Source organism: Micropterus salmoides, unplaced genomic scaffold, assembly GCF_014851395.1.
Source record: "Micropterus salmoides isolate LMB-PRFRI ecotype aquatic unplaced genomic scaffold, ASM1485139v1 Ms_hic_scaffold_6, whole genome shotgun sequence".
Lineage (NCBI taxonomy): Eukaryota > Metazoa > Chordata > Actinopteri > Centrarchiformes > Centrarchidae > Micropterus > Micropterus salmoides.
The window spans coordinates 10,136,049-10,155,914 of NW_024044348.1; the positions used below are offsets into that span (position 1 = coordinate 10,136,049).

The 19,866-nt window shown below is 38.3% G+C and overlaps 2 protein-coding genes across 11 annotated transcripts in view; one reads left to right on the forward strand and one right to left on the reverse strand.

Moving 5' to 3' along the window:
* The window catches only part of myo9aa (myosin IXAa), a 121,959-nt gene extending 114,076 nt beyond the window's left edge, over window positions 1–7,883 (reverse strand). For all 9 annotated transcript variants that reach the window (XM_038700935.1, XM_038700937.1, XM_038700936.1 and 6 more), the window contains exon 1: window positions 7,524–7,883. The gene's annotated coding sequence lies outside the window, so the exon portion shown is untranslated. The remainder of the gene's footprint in view (window positions 1–7,523) is intronic.
* Window positions 7,884–8,041: 158 nt separating this feature from the next.
* senp8 (SUMO peptidase family member, NEDD8 specific) lies at window positions 8,042–10,846 on the forward strand. 2 transcript variants are annotated; one of them, XM_038700940.1, is made up of 2 exons: window positions 8,042–8,264; window positions 9,454–10,846. In XM_038700940.1, exon 2 carries the CDS (start codon window positions 9,483–9,485, stop codon window positions 10,146–10,148), a length of 666 nt encoding a protein of 221 aa, XP_038556868.1. In that variant the 5' UTR covers window positions 8,042–8,264; window positions 9,454–9,482; the 3' UTR covers window positions 10,149–10,846. The 2 variants fall into 2 exon arrangements, with proteins under 2 accessions (XP_038556868.1, XP_038556869.1); XM_038700941.1 differs by lacking the exon at window positions 8,042–8,264 and adding an exon at window positions 8,298–8,618.
* Window positions 10,847–19,866: the final 9,020 nt, after the last annotated feature.

Here is a 19,866-nt window from a genome sequence, read left to right on the forward strand (position 1 = left end):
GGTGCAGTCAGAGCCGCAGTAGACAGGGAGACAGAAAGAGCTACAGTGTGATGATAATGTAAGTTTGGTTGCAGGCTTCAAGGAGATGACGGAAGATGTTGGCGAGAAGACGTTACCCCTTTTTATTACTGCACACACACACTTTTACTTTCTCTCTATTCCTGTATGTGTCTGTTGATGTTCTTTGTCAGCAGTATGTAATGTCACCCATAAAACACAACTAGCTTACTGAAACCAACGTGGTACCAAATGACATTGGCGCAAACAGGTGTGGTAACTGTTGCTTTACCTGGTCTGTGTTTGTAAAATATCCACCATGTCCGTTTCTTCTAACGTAATACCAGATAATCTCCCTCTCTCTCTGTTTTTTCTGTAAAGCGCAGAAATGGGTTGCCAAATATACTGCGGAGGACATTAATATACCTGGTATATTATTTTGGCCCTACAGATATTACAAATTGCAAACTCTGTGTCTTCTTCACTTACACTGAAGAACTTCTAAGCCAACGACGTGTGACTGTGACAACAGTCGTGTCTGTGGCGCTGTGCGCAGGACATGATCTATCATGTGGCACAGCAAACCTGTAAATTTGACTGTATTTCTCCCCTCCGTTTCAAACTTCCTTCATTTCCCACAATGCCTTCTGACAACCCCAGACAACATGCATCATCTGTTTTATTCGGCCAGTTTTCATGGGTTTGTGCAGTCTTTTACTCAAAACACAGTATGTTATGTGTTTACATTTACAAACAGTGATTTCTTCTAGCATGGGAACCAGACAAATATGAAAGCTCATGTTTTATTTGCCCTGAAAGATGCGTCTGAACCCCCTCCCATTAAGGATAGATTTCCACACAGGGAAAGGTATTTTCTTAAACAACTAAGATGGCTGCGCTTGATGTAGAACAGTTTCTGCCGAATCCGCAATCGCATCAGTGTTTAAACAAATTGAACGGCATATTTTCTCTACACGTGCATCTCAAAAAATTAGAATATCATAGAAAAGTTCATTGTGAGCACCAGAACCAGACAGAGATTAAAGGCCCAGAAAAAGAATAAACAAAGTTGCACTAAAAGCTTTTGTTGATAAGAAAAATGTGTTTGACGTACTTCCGAAAGGATTTGGTAAGTTTACTACACCAACTACACTGCATCTCACGTTTTGTTACTCTGATTGGTTGTAGGTCTATCCAGTTGTATCCAGAGGCATTTGGTCTGTGCCTGTTGCCTTGGAAATCAAAAATGAACTGAGAGGTTCAGAGTTCCAGTTTAGGTTGCTTAAAATGTTCTGCTGACAATGCCTATTGTAACAGTTTTGAAAGTATCTCAACATGACATCATGCTTGACATTTGACTAATTATCTGCAAGAATAAGAAAAAGCTAAATATCAAGCAAAAACGATTCAAGGGTAGATTCAGGGGTTGCACTAACAAATTGATTGATTGTTCTAAAATAGTTAAATAGCCGTCACAATTTCCCATAGTGAAAGGTAACATTTTCAAAATTTCTTGCTTTATCCACATACAAGCACCTTATAACAAAATATCCAAAATCCAAATATTAAAATAGAAATGCTCCGTCACAAGGTAGTAATTCTCCATAATAATAAACCGCCTCCCGGTGTGGGTCCAGAAACGACGGTGGGTGGGTCCGGATACAGACCGCAGGCCGCCAATAAGTGACCTCTGCTCTAAATAACCTCACGCTTTAAATTAACTGACAACATGCACATCCGCATTTTAAATACGCTTATTTCAACAACAGACCATGTATCCACAGAGAATTAGCATCAAGAACAAAACTACTTATTCCACTCTCTGAGAACAATACTTCATTCTCTATGTAGAGAAGGTCAGAACAGTCCAACCCTCCATCTGAACCCTTATTAAGCTCCCACTGGCTTGGACTCTCCATCCCCAAAACCAGGACTTGGGAAAAACTCATTACAGTTGGCATTTGAATCTACTCTCATAGCTCACCTGCTCTATAGTGCAGCTCAGTCAGCACGACATGTAGAGTAAAGAAATTTGCTAAGCTGCGACAGCTTCACTGTTAAGTGGGCTCTTTCAGGCTGAGTGGAGGCAACAGGGACCCTCTAATCATCTCCAGGATGTCGGAACATAATCGTTCAACCAGACTACTAAGTCACTGCAGTAAGTCCTACTCTGAAACACATCAGTGGGTAATAAGGATGAATGCAGGTGGGCGCCAAAGTAAAAGGACATAGAACTGAACACTGTGGCACAAGACAACTCAGGAGAGGAGGGTGCACATATCAATTTTTCATAATAAATCTAATGACTTGGTGTTTTAATGATTTCACAAGAATTTAAGACTATTTAATACTTTGTTGAGAGAGAAAGAGAATGTTTTATATTTATGCACCTTCAAACACTTCTCGGACAGAAATCCTAGTATCATCACATGATGTAGTTGTTTCTTGGTGGATGCCCTCTCTGCTAGATGGTCAAATTGCCCAAAAAAATAGAAGAAAACCCCACCATGGTGTGGAAAAGGGCCAAATGTTAACGAATCTATTACAAAATACCAGGATCCATTCCAGATAGTAAAAAACATATCACTTGTTCCTTGGCCCAAAGATAAACTGTCCACCCAATTTCAACTAAATCTGGTGACAACATTTTGAGATATTCTGATAACAGACAAAAAAAAACTTCAACAAAAATATCTTCACATGATTTTAGAACTAATTATCAGACGTTTATCCTACATTCAAGAAAGTACAAGATAGATATTTGACTGAGAAGATTACTGTGACAGCTGGAACAGATGCAACAGCATCTCTGACTGAACTTTACTTTCCATCATTTTCTTTCATATTATATTCCACCAAAGTTAATACCATAATTTCACAGTTAATGTATAGACCTCAGAATAATCTCAAAAGTAGGTTACTTGCTCATTTACTACACTGATAACTACAGTATATGTTCAACAGGAGAAGCATTCCAGCTATTAGTGAGCATGTCTCAGGCAGCATGTGAAATCCACCTTATCACAGTGTGTTTGTTGTCAGTTACCCACAACTATCTCCGCTTTTCCTCCCTTCTTGCCTCATTCTGACAGTGCACAGACTACTGTAAACTGTCAGAATTCCTCACAGATAACAGCGGCAGCATACTGCAGAGACAAAACTCTAAACTTTCCTGGATGGAGAAGAATATCTTTTGTCTGTTTTGCACATTTTGGATGACACGGGAAATGTTTTAATTACTGCTCTTAACTTCAAGAAAATTAAAATTACATATAACGTTATTAATCAGATTTATTTCCTGGCCCTCCAAACCAAATTTCTATTCTCTTATAATTCATTAAATCCACCATTAAAAAGTTTCGTTCCCACAAAAGTGAAAGAAGTGGCTTTCAAACTGATCAATGCTATTAGTCCGTGCAATGAATTTCTTCATAATTTCTTCATGAATTTAAGTTTGATAATAATCAATGAAATCATCACATTATTTCATTCTAATATTATATTTAGCACTGAGTGGTTGTTAAGACACAAACACAATAGACACAGCGCTTGCTGGTTTAATATCCAAATTAATATTTGAATATTTTCTAATGCTATGACATAAACTCAGACCAATGCAGCCATATGAAGGCTTCCACACTGCTATTCAAATGGATCGTATTATGGACCATTACACAACAGCACATACCTGTGGATTAACTGTAGGCCCTGTCCTGTGTGTCCCATAAGGCTGCAGGGGACCAGGAGTTATTGTCACAGCTGTGTCACAACACACACAAAAATTCAGCAAATCATAACTTTAGTTTCCAGTGCTCTGCTGCCAAAACCCTGCAGTAACGTGGTCGCTGGCATCTGGATGCTTCTGTCGTTTAACCTGTATGTGTTATCATGCATAGATTTTACTGATAATATCTCAGTACCTTAAATAAAGTATAATTTCAAAATCAGGACTTTTAAGACTTCTTCTACACTGTGGTATTGCCACATTAAGTTTAATATTGGAAACATTGCTCCACCACTGATTTGCATTTGGTTTCCATATAGCCATCCAAGCCATCCATCCACTTCCATGCAAGTGAGCATCCATACCCACATCTAACTACATCATTCAATTAACACAGTCCTAAAAAATTGTGGAAATATATAATTATTCAAAGCCAATTTATAAAAACTTTACAATAGGAAAAATAAACTCAAAAGGTCCTAATGTTCAGCAAACTACTTTCTGTTAATGACATTCAACTTCTCTGTGATTTTTCAAGCTTTGACTAAATTACCAAAAAGCAAATTTAATTTTAATAATTTAATTTAAGGGGATAAAGACTGAGCTTTTAGCCAGATCAGTATTGTTTGCAGACTCCATTTCCCATTTAAGGGATTAATTAAAAAGAACAAACTTGAGCTCATTTCACATAAACAAAATTGCAAAGAGCAACACAATGCACTCCAGCTACTGTTAGCACCAGTGAGGTAATGAGGGGAAATGCAAAACGCAGGGAAGCTGAGCCTTTGAGGCCAAAGCCTGCCTCATATAATGGCCTACTAAAGAAAGGAGAGCTTTGTTCAGTGCAACACAAGCAGGTTCCTCTTTAATGACTTCATGTGCATGCCAATCACTTATGCCACACAATCCCATCATGCGGCCACAACACTTTTCAGGACATCCCGATCATGTGAGCCTGCAGCATGTGACTCGTTCTTCCCCCCCCAAACACAAGCTGAAATTCGGGTCAGCAAGTAACACCTTGGGGGCTAATGATGGGGTCGTTCCTATTTCCAGATTATGTAGGAGACTGTAGGAACAATGCTCACAGGAGCTCACCGGAGCTGTTTTGGATGTGCAAAGAACTAGTCACAGCACAGAGGGTTGTCACCTCAGTTATCAACAAAACAAAACAGTATGTTTGAAGTGTCCCTGCACTTTTCAAACACTGTATTTATGCTTTTAAAGAACAAAGAAATTAATTCTGGAATATAGGTTCTGGTAACTGTTGTAGCCTGCTTCACAAAGTTGCAATTTTACAAAAAACGCAGTAACATGTTGTATTTGGCCTATTTAAGCATTATGGGTTGAAGAGTGGTGACCTTTAACCAGGCAATGAGCCAAAATGTAAATCTGCTTTTACTTTATTTTCCTGTTCAGATAAAATGTATTATGAAACAACGTGTTTACATTAGTGTCTTGCCAGTTAACACTGCAGAAATGGCAGCATCATGTTCAACCTGCAAATCCCACCATGATGTTAAATTCCAAAAACAAAATGTCAAATATGTTAAAGCTGATAATGTTCTGCTGTACTCACCCCAGCAGCGGTGACTCTCTTTACCTCAGCCTAATGTTGATAGCTGTACAATGGGCTACTGACTACTTTTTTAACAGCATAGACATAGTTCACAGTCAAAAGAATATGATGTTATATATAAAAGTTACTGTACTGCTGATTTATAGTTTATGACAGGAGGGTTTAAAACTGCAGAATGGTCGTTGCTCTTTCTGCCATCACGATGCTTCAGCTGCTCTACATCTAAAATGTGCTACAGTGTGTGTGTATATATATACACATACACACACACACACACCTCTCTCTATCTATCTATCCATACATACTGGCCAAATGCGGGACCACACCCAGGTTTAACGGGCTCACAGGTCATGATGTGCAAGGTGATTTATTGTTTCCCTGAGAACACTGACTGAATCACAGATTATGTAGCTGTGAAAAATGATGCTGCTTTCCAAGTAAAGGTTTGTTATTTCCTTCATCAAACTAGAAGGTTACACGGTTTCTTGAAGTTCTATCAAGTCCTCAAAGTTGAATCTGAAAGGCAGAGTGTCTTATTCCAATGCTGCAAAATGTTCATGTAACCACAAAACCCCCTACAGAGTAGCTCCTGCAAATATCAAAAACTGAGCCTTCAACTTTTCAAACCACAGCTTCAGTCTTTCAGGTGCCGTCGGTGATAGCCCGATGTGATACAAACTGAGGCCAGTCTTTTAGAAATAGCAGACAGTGGGGGTCTGTGGGGTGTCAGATGTCGACAGGGACCAGTTGCTGGAGTCTCACCCTGGTCTGTCTCTCATGCTAGAGCAGCTGTGTCTTCTCAGACCTCACATTCCTGCAGGACAGGCCCACTTTACTCTCATCACCTGTGCTGATCTGAGGGCAGCTCCGGGGGAACCTTACAGCTACTTAAATTAAAGAAATTTTCTTTAACTTTTGGCAGTAATGAAAGGATACTTGGCCACCTATCAACAATTACGTTTTTACTAAATTAAAAGAAAAAATGTGCCATGTTCAGCCCGAATAATCACAGAAATCCTGTTTTAAATCTACAAGGGGTAACACAGATTAAAAAATGTGCTCGGGGAAACTATGGTGGTTTATGAATTAGGGCACTGATCCATGAACTGTAAAGTCCCCTGTTCATGTCCAGCTGGGGACCTCTGCAGCATGTTGTTCCCCATCTCTTTGTCCCCTCATTTTTCTGTTATCACTTCACTGACAACTCCGTGATATATAAAGACATAAAATTCCCAAAAAGAATAGACCAAAAATCAGCAAGTACAACAAGGTATTGTAACTATAAACTCATCATTGAGCAGCACAGACACAATAAAAGTGACAAAATATCCTAAAGGTATGTTGAAGGCACCTTGCACAGAAGGGTATCTGGTGTTATGAGTTTGCAGCCATGAAGACAACTGATGTCCACTGACAGACTGAGGCAAACACCCATGATTCAGCAGCTTATTCACCCCATTAGACCTCCTGCACAATTACAGCTGCTTTGCAGTCTTTATTGCCTCCACTGCATTATGAGCTGTACTGCCTGACCTCCACTAAATAATACATGTAAACATATACCCCACCCTACTACAGCCGAATACTATAACCTGCACACAAAATATGAATAACAAATATGAATAAAAAATACCAGATGTATTTTTATTTTTGTTGTATGGTTCTGTATGTTTTACTAGATTCCCTTTCATTTATGCTGCATCATCCTATACGTGTATTTTTTTTTCTGTCGTTTTATTTTAATGTATAACAACATCAATCTGACACATTTACATCATATCGATGCTACTTAATGTGTTGTCCCTGACAAACAAATGACTAAAATTAAGTGAAGTAAATCCAACCGAGATGCATCATTTTAACAGGGCTGTGCTTCTTCCGTGTCGCATTTTATAAGGATAATATTGGTAGCTTCAGATTTAGAGAGAGAGAGAGAGAGAGAGAAGTGTGTGGTTGTAATGTAAAAAGACATGTCACTGGGCAGCAACGCAAACTTTTCACCAGCTTTTACGCCACACACATACACACACCTCTGACTGTGACTATTCATTCAACAAAAGCACCGACTGAACCCATTCACACCTTAAAAGCACGGCAACCGAAAAACCATCTTGCCAAAGAGTGGAGATTTCTTGATTCATTGGCTGCTTCCAGCCCAAAGCCCCTCTTCCCACTGTGTGGCTTCCCACCACAGCGTCTAACTACTAAACATCACACTCTTACCTCCAGACGTGAACGCTGAAGTAAATTTTACTTGGGACTCAAGTTTTTCGTCTCCTCTCTGGATGGGTCGCAGAGCAGCACACACGTAATAGACAAGCAAAATGCCTAAGTCTCTATTTAATTCCCTGCATTCCCACTGAATTAATTGGTTTTCTTTTCTCTGCCGCCGCTCGCTTCCCGAACAACTCCTTGAAATTCAAGTCCGCGCTGAATAGTTGCGCATATTTTTATCCGTGCGTGCTGTTTGAATGTAATTAAACCGCAGTCATTCGCAGCTCGGTGACGGTCGCTGAAAACTACTTTGCCCTGCTAATCAGTGCGGCCACTCATCCACGCGCAGCACTGCGCGTTCACGCTGCTCCTGGGCGGGGAGAAAGAAAACACAGGGGGAGGACGGGGCCAGGCCCCCAGGACCGGAGGCGAGTTTGCAAATCTCACTATGGCGAATGTATGACCCGTCGCACGGGGTACTGCAACTACCGCGTACACCACATCCAAAAAGCAACCCCCCTCGTGCACAATAACTGGAAAATGTGCTGCTGTAATACGACAAATGTATTTTCTGTGCTCACTAGTGCGCATGCTCCATTTTCCCAAAAATGCGGAAGCGTGCGGCAGTACGCGGAGGTTGTTTTGGTGTAGTGAGCGATTTTCATAGGAATGAATAGAGCGCCATCTTTGAACGCGGTATCCAGTTTCTCCATCTGTCTTACATCCATGGACGGAGCGAAATAACAGGAAGTAAGCAGGAACACTGCAGCGATGTAAACACTTCACAACACATGTTTTAGATGATGGTTAAACCAAATATGAGCGTCTATTTTGGGTTTATATAAGAGTGTCTTGACGAGTTGCTCTGATTTTTAAATACGTGGCTTGTCTTTCCTCGTATATGGTTAACTAAACAATCTAATGCACCGATAACTTTTCAATCCTTGTAGGTAATGAACCGGACTTTCAGTAAATGTCCTGCGCGCGCAGGTACTCTGTCGCAAAATGTTTAAGGTCTTCTTGCAGCGGTTTACGTTAGTCATTACAATGAGGGGAAAGAAGGCAGTTTTCGTGGTTATTTTTATTTAAATGTGTCTTTTGCAGGTAAGGATGTTGAATCTATCGCATGCATTTTAATTTGACAGCACACTGTTTATGTTCTACAGTCTATAATTACTGTTTAGCTGAGTTGTTTGGCTTCGTGTGATGGTTAAAGTGGTGGTTAGCTTGCTAATGCTAATGCTAAAGACCGTTTCTTCAGTTAGCTGCCTGACAAAAGCGAGTAACTAAACGCATTGCAGTAATGTCACATTCAGCTGTGACCGGACACCAGCACATGTAGTTATGGCCGATCAAACGCCAGGGTAAAAGTTACATTGTCTTGATCAGATAAGCCAGTTAAAGGTTACGTTTTTGAACTTGTAGGTTGACTATACATGGTACAACTTTAACACTCTTCTATCCATGTGCAGTGTAACGTTAACGTTAGTTGTTAAGAGAGCCATCCACTTAAGATAAAGTAATTGGTTTTTTTCATCGTGTTCAGGATGAGTGTTTTGAGATATCACAGTAAAAGTCCCGTTTTGAAACTGCAACTAATTGCAACAGTTTCTCTGTTTTAAAAACAGACAGAGTGCTAAAGACTCCACTCCTGCAAATGACATTATCATTATTAAATGAGTAGATAGTTCCCCAACTAATGTATAAACTGACACCTTCTAATTGCTTGATTTGTCTGACCAACAGCCTAATTTGATTACTTTGCTAATTGCAGCACTTCAATAGAGCTGCAAATAGGTTATTGTCATTATCAAGTAATCTGCCAATTAGTCCTGATTAATGGATTCATTGTTTGGTCTGTCAAGAAGTAATAATTTTTTTTTTTTTAAAGCCTATGGTGACATCCTCAAATTGCTTGTTTTGCCCCTGTATTTTCTAGACTGACTGACTCTCTGACTGTATTGGAGGATGGACCCTGTAGTGTTGAGCTACCGGGACAGCCTGTTGCGGCGCTCTGATGTGTCTTTACTTGAAGGACCTTACTGGCTGAATGACCAAGTCATTGGTTTTGCCTTTGAGTACTTTGCTGCTGAGCGCTTCAGAGTCCTGGGCGAGACCATCATCTTCATCAGCCCGGAGGTCACCCAGTTCATTAAGTGTGCTTCTTGCCCTGATGAGTTAGCCTTATTTTTGGAGCCACTGGATCTTGCCTCTCGTCAGTGGGTCTTCCTAGCTGTTAATGACAACTCAAACCAGACCGCAGGGGGATCACACTGGAGCCTTTTGGTGTACCACCACAACTCAAACCACTTTTCCCACTATGACTCTCAAAACGGCAGCAATTCACTACACGCACGGCGCATTGCCAGCAAGTTAGAGCCTTTCTTGGGTGCAGGGAGAAAAGCACTGTTTGTGGAGGAGCCTTGCCCATCACAGCAGAACAGCTATGACTGCGGTATGTATGTTATCTGTATCGCGGAGGCCTTATGCGAGAAGGCCAGGGTGGAGGGTTCGCCACGCCTTCCTGTGCAAATCATCACCCCAGCCTACATCACCCAGAAGAGGGCTGAATGGTGCAGACTGATCCAGAGTCTAGCTCAGAATGACCTCTGCTGCTCACTGTCTTTTCCTTAGCATGTTGATTACCCCTTACTATATGCAGAAGATGTATCAGCCTCTACATATCTACTGCTGGAGCATCTGAATTAACTCCTTGAATACAGTATATAACTATATATGAAGTATATTTCTATTGCAGTCTCTGTCATACTCCGTAATAGGAAAAAAAAGCTTAAAAAGATAAAGCACTGTTACAAATCTTTAATGATTCTTTGAACACTTGGTGTCATGTTTATGCTTTGTATATGCACAGCAACATACAATATATAAACAAGAACACCAGCATGCCTATTTAAGGAATTTACTCCCTTGTACATAAGTGAGGATGGAGAAGATGTCACGTGGAAGACGAGGCACAGACTTTTCTTTTCCCCATTATATTATTTTGGGGCAAATGTAGAAATGTTTACAGATTATTGCTCAGGGTCATTTTAAATGAACAAGAATTGACAATAAGAATGTGCATCTTCACTTTGGCTCCTCCTTTATGTTGTATTTGTTCTGGTCATGTATTCAGTTTGAACAGTCTATAACTACAAACTTTTAGTTTTGAAATTGTATGGAGGTAAGAAATACTGTGCTGTGAGTGTTTATGAGACAGGGCCATAGTGAGTGGTGGTAGTGGAATGTATGTTATCATAAAAAGCGAGTATTAAAATTAATTGTTGATCTAATAAACTTGACCAATGTCATGTTTTTGGTGACAAAACTGACTTGTGTTTTTTTTGTGAAGTCCCAGCTGTCTTGTTTTCATTAAGTTCTTGTTGACATTTTTACTACATTTTCTGTCTGCAAAGTTAATTTGTATGTTGTTTGTAACTTACAATTACCTCACTGTGTATGTGCACAATTACTGAAACACAAATCTTGGATAACAGATTTTTCTCAAACCTCTTGTTTCTGTTTAGCTTGAATAGATAATATACTTTAGTATGCTAATATAAATTACAGTTCTATGTACAGTTGTGAACAAACCATGCAATAGGGAAGACAACATATGTATCTGTCCATTACAAAATCTCACTTTCAGTCAGCAAAATAATCAGAACCATTGGTACAGTGACGTCTTTAAATTTTATGGGTTTTATTATAAAACTGAGAACCCAAAATGTTATTCTATTTAAATTATGCTGGATACCTTACTTCGGGAAGTACAGACATGTTTAAAATATCTATACTCCGGTGAGTTTTTGTGAGTATTTAAAATGCGTAAGTAATAAATGAAGATTCAATAAAATAAATATACAGACATAAACCAGGCTAGATAGATACATAAGACCAAGAATCTGAAAAAGCGTTTAAAGTAAACTTTCAATACTTGACAGTTTTCAGTTCTCCAAGCTACAAACAATTTGGTCAGCGCTTTAAATGTTTTGAAGTTTAATATAGGGCTGGGCGATGTGGCCAAAAATGTTGTCACATAAAAACATTTCATATCATTCGATATCGATAATTAACACGATCAATGTCAAATCATTATTTCTTTCAAGTTTAAAGGCTGATTTTTGCTCCTGAGTGAAAATTGAAGAAACTTTTCTTTATGGTCAGAGTGTGACCAACACTTGATGCCAAACAGTGGATCACTTAACAAATATGAGGTAGAACATTCAAAACTATTATGATAAAATCTGTTTTAACAAATATTATTAGTAAATCTTTTTTCAGTCCCTTTTCCCCAACAAAATAAATATTTTAATAGAAAAAATAAGTGCTAATTTGTTCACAAATCAAAGGAATTAAACCAAATATTTACTGACAATATATTGAACATTTATTATATTGTTATTGGAGGAAAATTATATTGCGATAATTATCATTATTGTTTTATTGCCCAGCCCTAGTTTAATACCTAGGTCTGCCTTGCAATAGCTTATCACTGAAACATGTCTTATTTCGGTGTTTTGAGAGAAAGGAATATAATACTTACAATTGCAGCTAAATAAAGCGGAAAGTGTACACTTCATTGTTTAACTTCTTTCCCCATCTATTTTATATTCATCTATAAAAGGCAACAAGTTTCATTTTTAGAAAAACATCAAAAATAGCCACAGATGTAATTTCCATGAGAGTCCCAAAGTAGAATGTGGGTAACAGTTAAACTGTCATCCAGCATTGCACTTTAAATTAAGAAAGGACACAGGAAGGCCAAACTATTCTTTATTTACAACTTTACTATTCAGAGCCAGACTTTAGCCTTTGACATATTTATAAGCAAGCATTACTCTATCAGTTGGAACAGGATTTAGGGTTTCAACATGGATAGACCTACAAATGATGAAGATGTTTCACAGACATTGTATGTGATGTCAGGAAGAGGGAGTCTGAAGGAAATGATCATTGTCCTGTCTTGTATTATATAACTGCCTATTTTAGGAAGCAAAAGTAAATGTTGTCAGGAATAATCACAATTTAGATAAATGCATAATTCATAGTTTTCCTGTACTGGCATTCTGAAAGCATCATGTTGTTGAAGAGTTAGATACAAATAAGATAGGGTTTTAAAATCAAGAGTAATTTTATATAGGGGTGTGTAAAAAAGTATGACTACATGAAATTGCACTCACCAATTTAATTGACCATATACAGTATAATCAGGAATACTCATTAGTAATTGTGTGGCAAAAAAAAGGGCACAACTTCCTAATCTGGCTGACAGCCCTGCACTGCTTTTAAATTCACACTGCTTGGACTGTTTCCACCCTCTGCTCTCCTTGCTCTGGCATCCCGTGCACATCTACATCTCACAGGCATATTTCACCTGGAGTAACCAGTCAGACAAGCTATCAGGGTTTACTATTGTCCTAATAAAAGGACACAAAGCTGGGGCTTTCACCAGCCAGGCAGCACGCTGCATTAGTGAGACAAAGAGCCCATGGAAAGCCACATTCATTTATACAAATTTCCTTCTAAATGGCCAGTTTACCAAGTCCACTCCATGAGTGCCTACAGGGAAACCGAACTTGACTTTCTATTTATTGTCATCTCAGGTCTTGGTACTGTAAACCTGCAGTAGTGCACCAAAGATTTGTGTCTTAATTTGAAGGAATATTACTGGTGCACCTTGTTATGTGCGGGATAACCTAAACTGAGATGAAGAAATTTAAATCCTACAAATCCTGTACTTTGGTCTTTTGGCAAGTGATACACATCTTTCTGTGGCATGAAACAAAGCTTCTTAGTATTGGTGGTTTTGTTCTGCTGTAAATTAACAGTAGGCTTACTGATACTTGCTGTCGTAATTAGAAAAAAGGCCATTCTTCACCTCCAGGACTCAGGTTTAAGTCTCCACTTCTCTTATGACCTCACTATGCATGTAGGTGCACCGCTATGTTGATGCTGCAAAACACACATTCATTAAAGTTTAGGCTGAAGTTGGGCTTTCAGTCATTTACTTAAAGCAATTCTGCAAACGGTATTGCATAACAAAGTTGATGATACTGATTACAAATCAGAAAACTATGCCATTCCATTAACAATTGTAAGACCAAAGGTATAGTCAAATCAAAAACATGTTAGGTTCTCCTGTCAGTGTTATTGACCAGACACTGGTAAAGTGTCCGGAGTTGGTCCCCGGGAGCTGCACCGCCGCTGCCCACTGCTACCCTTGAGAGATGGGTTAAATGCAGAGGATGAATTTCACATACATGTATGTGTATCTGACAATAAAGTATGACATTAAAAAAAAAAATATATAACTTAGTAGTAGTAAAAAGAAAAACAGAATTATATTGTGCCTCATGCCAGGAAGAAACAAAGAAACATATTTACTGCTATGATGAGACTTCACTTACTTGAGACCTGACACCCTAAAAAACTTGACTTAACATGAATTCATTTAGCTGACACTTTTATCCAAGTCAACTTACAGTTGCTATATATATGTCAGAGGTTGCACACCTCTGGAGCAACTAGGGGTTACGTGTCTTGCTCAGGGACACAGTGGTGGATGTGTTACAGTTGGGAATTGAACCCAGGACTCTTACACCACAGGCATGTATCTTATTTACTGCGCCATCACCACCCCACTTGAGCAAAAACATTTTACTGTCAAGTTTTGACCATGTAAAATCCCACAACCATTTGTATCTAAATAACCTGGTCTTAGCAACAAAAAAATCACTAAAGTAAGTTAACTAGTGAACTTAGGTTTGGGAGCAGAGTCAAACCTCAACCACACCTCTAATCACCTGTCAAAGCTACCCACCCTGTCCTGTTTGTCTCAGTTTTCTCGACCTATCCCTCACTTTCCCTCCCCACCTCATCCTTCTCTCCATCCATCCTCTCTTCCCACCTTTCCTCCCGGGCCTTTAATATATCCATCCCACACTCAATATGCAATACTTACTTACTTTTATGGATATCTCCTCTTAAATACTCTACCTGCATTAAATACATATAGCTGAAACAGTTGTGAAAAAGTGTGTTTTTGGCTTTGATTTATGACCAGACATATACCGTCATTTATAGATGTAAACAAATACAGAACTCACTCACCACTGCTCTTCATCAGTGTTGTGTGTAATTGTTTTCAGGAGCAGAAGCCAAGGTTTTCCTTCCAGGAGGTTCATATTTACTCATCAGATTGAACGCCTCAGGGCTGGAATGGGTACAAATACATACACAAATGCACACATACACTTACACATAAACCATATCATTCCATAATGTGAGCTCAGAAATGTCTCTGACCTCTGAAATAAGCAGTAAAATCTGTTTTGGCAGTGTTAGTTCTTGTACATTACGCCATGTCCTGTCACAACACATCTGCAACCAACTACAACAACTTGGAGCCTTTTCAGCTACATTTACAGCAGTATGCGTGAGAATCAGTTTGATTAAAACAATCAACAGCCTATCCGACAGAGTTACATCCTGAGCGGCACTGTTTCCAGGTGTGCGCTACGCAGTAACACATCTTTCTTGTTCAGGTGGTGTATGTAGGTCAAGTCTATATCAAAACATCACATCAGAAATAAAGAGAGAAGGGTTAGGGTAAAATGCTCCACCGCATGTGCAGCATGATTCCCCTGAGATAAGGCTCACCATTGTGCTCCATGTTAATGAACTGAACCAGTGAAATGCCAGCCTCAATTCCTTGGATCAGGTGGTAAACCTGAGTTGTTATGTAGGTCAGTCATTGTATGAGCACTCATTTCAAGGTTCTGTTCCTGCAGAAATCAAAATGTACAAATCTTAAATCCAACAAAGACAAAGCAGACAATAAGAAACTGGAGGCTCCAGCTTCAATTAAAGTTTTTACTAACCCTAAAATCTGATTTGAAACAACAGGACAAGACCATGAAAAACATATTTGGGGAAATCTGTGAACAGTTAATAAGTTAGTAATGCTTGACTTTTATCCAACTCTATTGGCAACCAGGGAATAGGAGCAATCCTCTAAAGTACTGTGTAAAAATGTTTGTCCCCTTTGAGAATAGTATTATTATTACTATTATTATTATTATCTCAGAATTCTGTGTTTTCATGAAAACAAATCTAACTTTTTCTTGATATCTCATTTTATAAGATAACAATCTCCTTTATTCAGTAAAACAGGGCAAACATTTTTTTCTGCCTATGAGCACCTTTAAAGCTCCATATTTAACACATGAAATATCTATGTAATCCATACTAAACTGAAGTGCTAGCTCCCTGCTTTAATTTGTGCTAAGTTAAGTTAAGCTAACCGACTGCTGGTGCTAGTTTCACATTTAACATACAGACATAAGTTTGATCGATCTTGTCATCTAAGGCTCAACAGAAAAGAGAATAATAAAATTAATGCTTTAAGTTTGTGAACTATCTACCCCATTAATAGTCAGTCTGTCTTTAATGGTTCAAACTAATTAATAAAAATAAAAAAACAAAATTTTCTTAGTTTCACCACACATGCAACTTTTATAAACACACAGTGTTTATCGTACACTGTGTCACTTGGCGGACACTTGTAACCAAATCCACTGATTCTGTGGAAAGTGTATACACACTGAGTTACGAGGGACCGCAGATCTTTCAGTGATGGACTGGCTGGGTTGAATTAGTTATTGCTGGAAGGAAAAGTAAAGAAATCCAAAGAGCTGATGAAGTGCAGATGCTAACACAGAAAAAAAGGGCAGACAAAAAGAAAGAGAAAAGGATGAAAGTGAAGAGAAAAATGAAAAGGTACAGTAAATAGATTCAAACCTTCATGGTTGTTTTTCCTCCATATCAACCTATGAAACAACAATAAATTTTGCACTAAAGCAGACTTGAGCAAAATTCATGACTGGAGAAGGGTAAATTCACCCTTATATCATTTAACAGTGTATATATCATACATTTTTATGATTCAGCACATTCAAGGAGTTATTTTGTGCCAAAATGTTATGAAGTATTGTTTTGGCTCTACTCTGACTGGTTTTCCATTACTCCCAGAATGACTCTCAACAGCTCTCCAGAGAATGGGTGTGAACTTGGTCAATGGTGGGCATATGGACACAACTACAGCGAAGCTATCCAACTTGTTTGTGAACACTGGGGTGTGTCTGTGGTCACAGTCAACCTCTGTTAATCAAAACACAGTTTAACATGTGGCCACATTGCATTCTGGTCCTTTGAGGTATGCTGGCAGGGGATAAATGAAACGTTTTACCATTGAAACATTCGAGTTGCTGACTATATTTTTGTAAAATCAAACCCATTTGGGATGATGTCATGCCTCCCCTTTGGCTGGTTTTCCATGGAAATAAGAAAAATACACCCCTATCAACTGAGTTTGCATTGATTTTTGATCTCAAACAGAATTGTAGATACATCTGGAATAGCTGATATAAGTCTGTCAAATCAAATACCTCCTCATTTTACACATTTTCACATAATTTAGTTAAATTCTAGTCATGGAATATTAATTAAATTATTATTATTATTAAATTTAATATTATTTCCTAAGCCTTGCCAGGTGAAACTATAGTAATGCATGTACATCCATCTTACTTTTCAAATTTGCTTATTTCAATTTGCATGGTTTCATAAACATGCACTTACATAAAGAAAAATGTAAAAGGAAAAAGCTATCATTGCTAGCTGGATATTTGCTTCCAAACTCTCCTTGTATAGAAAGACATATTTGTGAAACACGGCACCATCTTTATAAACTGATTAACTGTAATGCACTTGGATTGTGTTCTTAGCAGACGTGGACACATTTTAATGCACCGCTAAGGTAATGTATTCTTGGAATACCTCCAGTAATGCTGCCTGTATGTGATGATTTTACTGTGTGTAATACAGACCATTACTGAGAAGATACAGTCTGAATTCTCCTTCACACCAGAGAGGTCAAAGGTCTCCTGGAGAGCATTCCAGGACAGACAATACGGCTCCCTGGAGGTATGGAGGAGGCTGCAGCTTGTTTGGCCATCTGCTTCGACCTGCCCCCATTCCTCTACAGCTAAAACTGACTCCACACTCACACTTACACAGTGTTACAGTAGTTGGCCCCTGCCCCTTGTGCTTCTTAAGGTCTCCAGAAGGCTTGCTGTTCAACTGAGGCCAATAAACTAGGTGCTGCATGAACTAATAATTATAATAAACTTGCTTTTACAGTACTTTTAATACATAGTCAATACACAAGTTACAACTGGCTGCATTGTTAGAAAACTATCTCTTCTTTTCTAAATGGTTTTGGTCATAACAAACCTGAAATCTGATTCGGTGGAGGTTTTGGATGACGGCAGAATGTTGTAATGTAATGAACAAAATTTTTAAAGGTTTCATATCCACTTCATTCCACTTTTCATTCCTTAAGTTAAGTTGCTTCTTCTATCCATTTTGATCTTCAAGTGGAGTTTTCCTGGTTACTCCCACATACTGTATATGTTGTCAGTATGCCTCTTCAAACAGTGGTCAGGAGGTTTTCTTGGTTTGTTTATGGCTGTACATCCAGAAATTCTCAAAGTGAGGCTTGCATCCTTCACATGTACTTAATTTTACTCTTACTTCACAACTTACCGTCAAAATTCTTGGTAGATATCAAAACACTCAACAATAACTAAAATGTCAGAGACATTTTTCAAGAGTTTCAGATACATTTATGATTCATGCTTGATTTAGGAATTCTAATCTTCCAGAACATGAAATCACATATAATATGCTGACTGAAGAATCTCCAATATCAGTTTTAGGTCCTTGCAGCAGGTCTCTCCTCTGTTTTTAAAAGTACACACATGTACTTACAAAAATTATTTAAATAACATGTAAAACAGAAAGAGAGAGAGATAATTTCAGGTCTTATATAAGAGATTAGTCTTATTACTTGAGCTTGAAACACATTAAAAATCAGAGCAGTTCTCATCAGTTCAGGGTTTGATTGTCAGTAAATTTGTTCAGGATTGGTTGTGCCAGATTCCTGGCATATTCCTTAGACAGTTTCAGGGCACTTGACCATCTGAACCAGGTGTCTTCCTCTCTGCCCACACCCCAAGTCAGGAACTATGCCACCTATCAATCACTGAGGTTGTCATGGTGTCCATGTGGTCCAGCCTTGGAGGTGGCAAACTAGAATATTGCGCAAGTGACCTATTTTCATTAATTTTATCCCGAGTTTCATTGGAATATTTTAGTGTACCATCATGAACTGTATATTCATTGCTCATTTTATACTGGATGGTTGTAGGTGATTTCAGATAATGTTACAATAATACAGGTGGAGTGTGCGAGTATATTTGGGAGTTTGGTGCTCTGTGCTGGATGTTCACTAGATGTCACTGAAGTTACTTCTAATGAGGTTCAGTGCCACACAATCAATTCAATACCCAAGAGAGTTTCTTTCACCCAGCTTGAAATCTTAAAATGATTAAAAATATTTTAAATTTTGGTGTGACACAAAAGGCAGACTCGTACTATGACTGAATTCGATTTTTCAATCCAAATTGAGTAAACAAATTAACGTTACATTTTTATTTCATCTTTTTGAAATTAATAAAAGAAGTTATGACCTTTTTAATTTTCATTGGTTCTTATACTGTTGATACAAAGGTTTTTATTTTATAACATTATTGCCACACACACACACACACACACACACACACATACACACACACAAACACACACACACACACACACACACACACACTCCTATAAACTGCATAATACTACTTACACAGAACAGCAACAGAACAGAATTGTCTTTTAAACTACTTTAACCAGAACTTTAATTCATATCGTAGAAGATATCTTTTGTCAGGAAATGATGCATGAATCTTGGGTTTAATTATTAATTTCTTTCTATATTTCAATTTGTAATGCATTTATAAAAGTATAAATATCACATAGCTTCAATGAAGAGGTGGAACAAGCTGATCTAGAGAAAACTACACTGTCAGTGTGGAGCAAGGTAAGTTATTTTCAAGCTCAAAGCTATTTAAGAGTAAGGAGTTAAGAATTGTTCCAGCTCTTCCTCTTAGTATTTGCTTGTTGTACTTTAAGTGTGTTGCTCTATTCAAAAGCATGGCAGCATGATTTTGTACGGAAATGGTGTCAACTGTTTATCATTTAAGCAATCTGGGCTGCAGATGTCCTTTTAAATTCAGATTGCATTTGTCAGGCAAAGGGCCTGATATTGAAAATTAGAAACTATTTGTTTTTTATAAACTGTCGGAACAACTCTCTCTCTCCCTCTCTGTTTCTCTTATTACTGTTCTGTATATTTTCTTTTAAAAATGGGACTGTGTCCAACGCCAGGGTCAAATGTCAA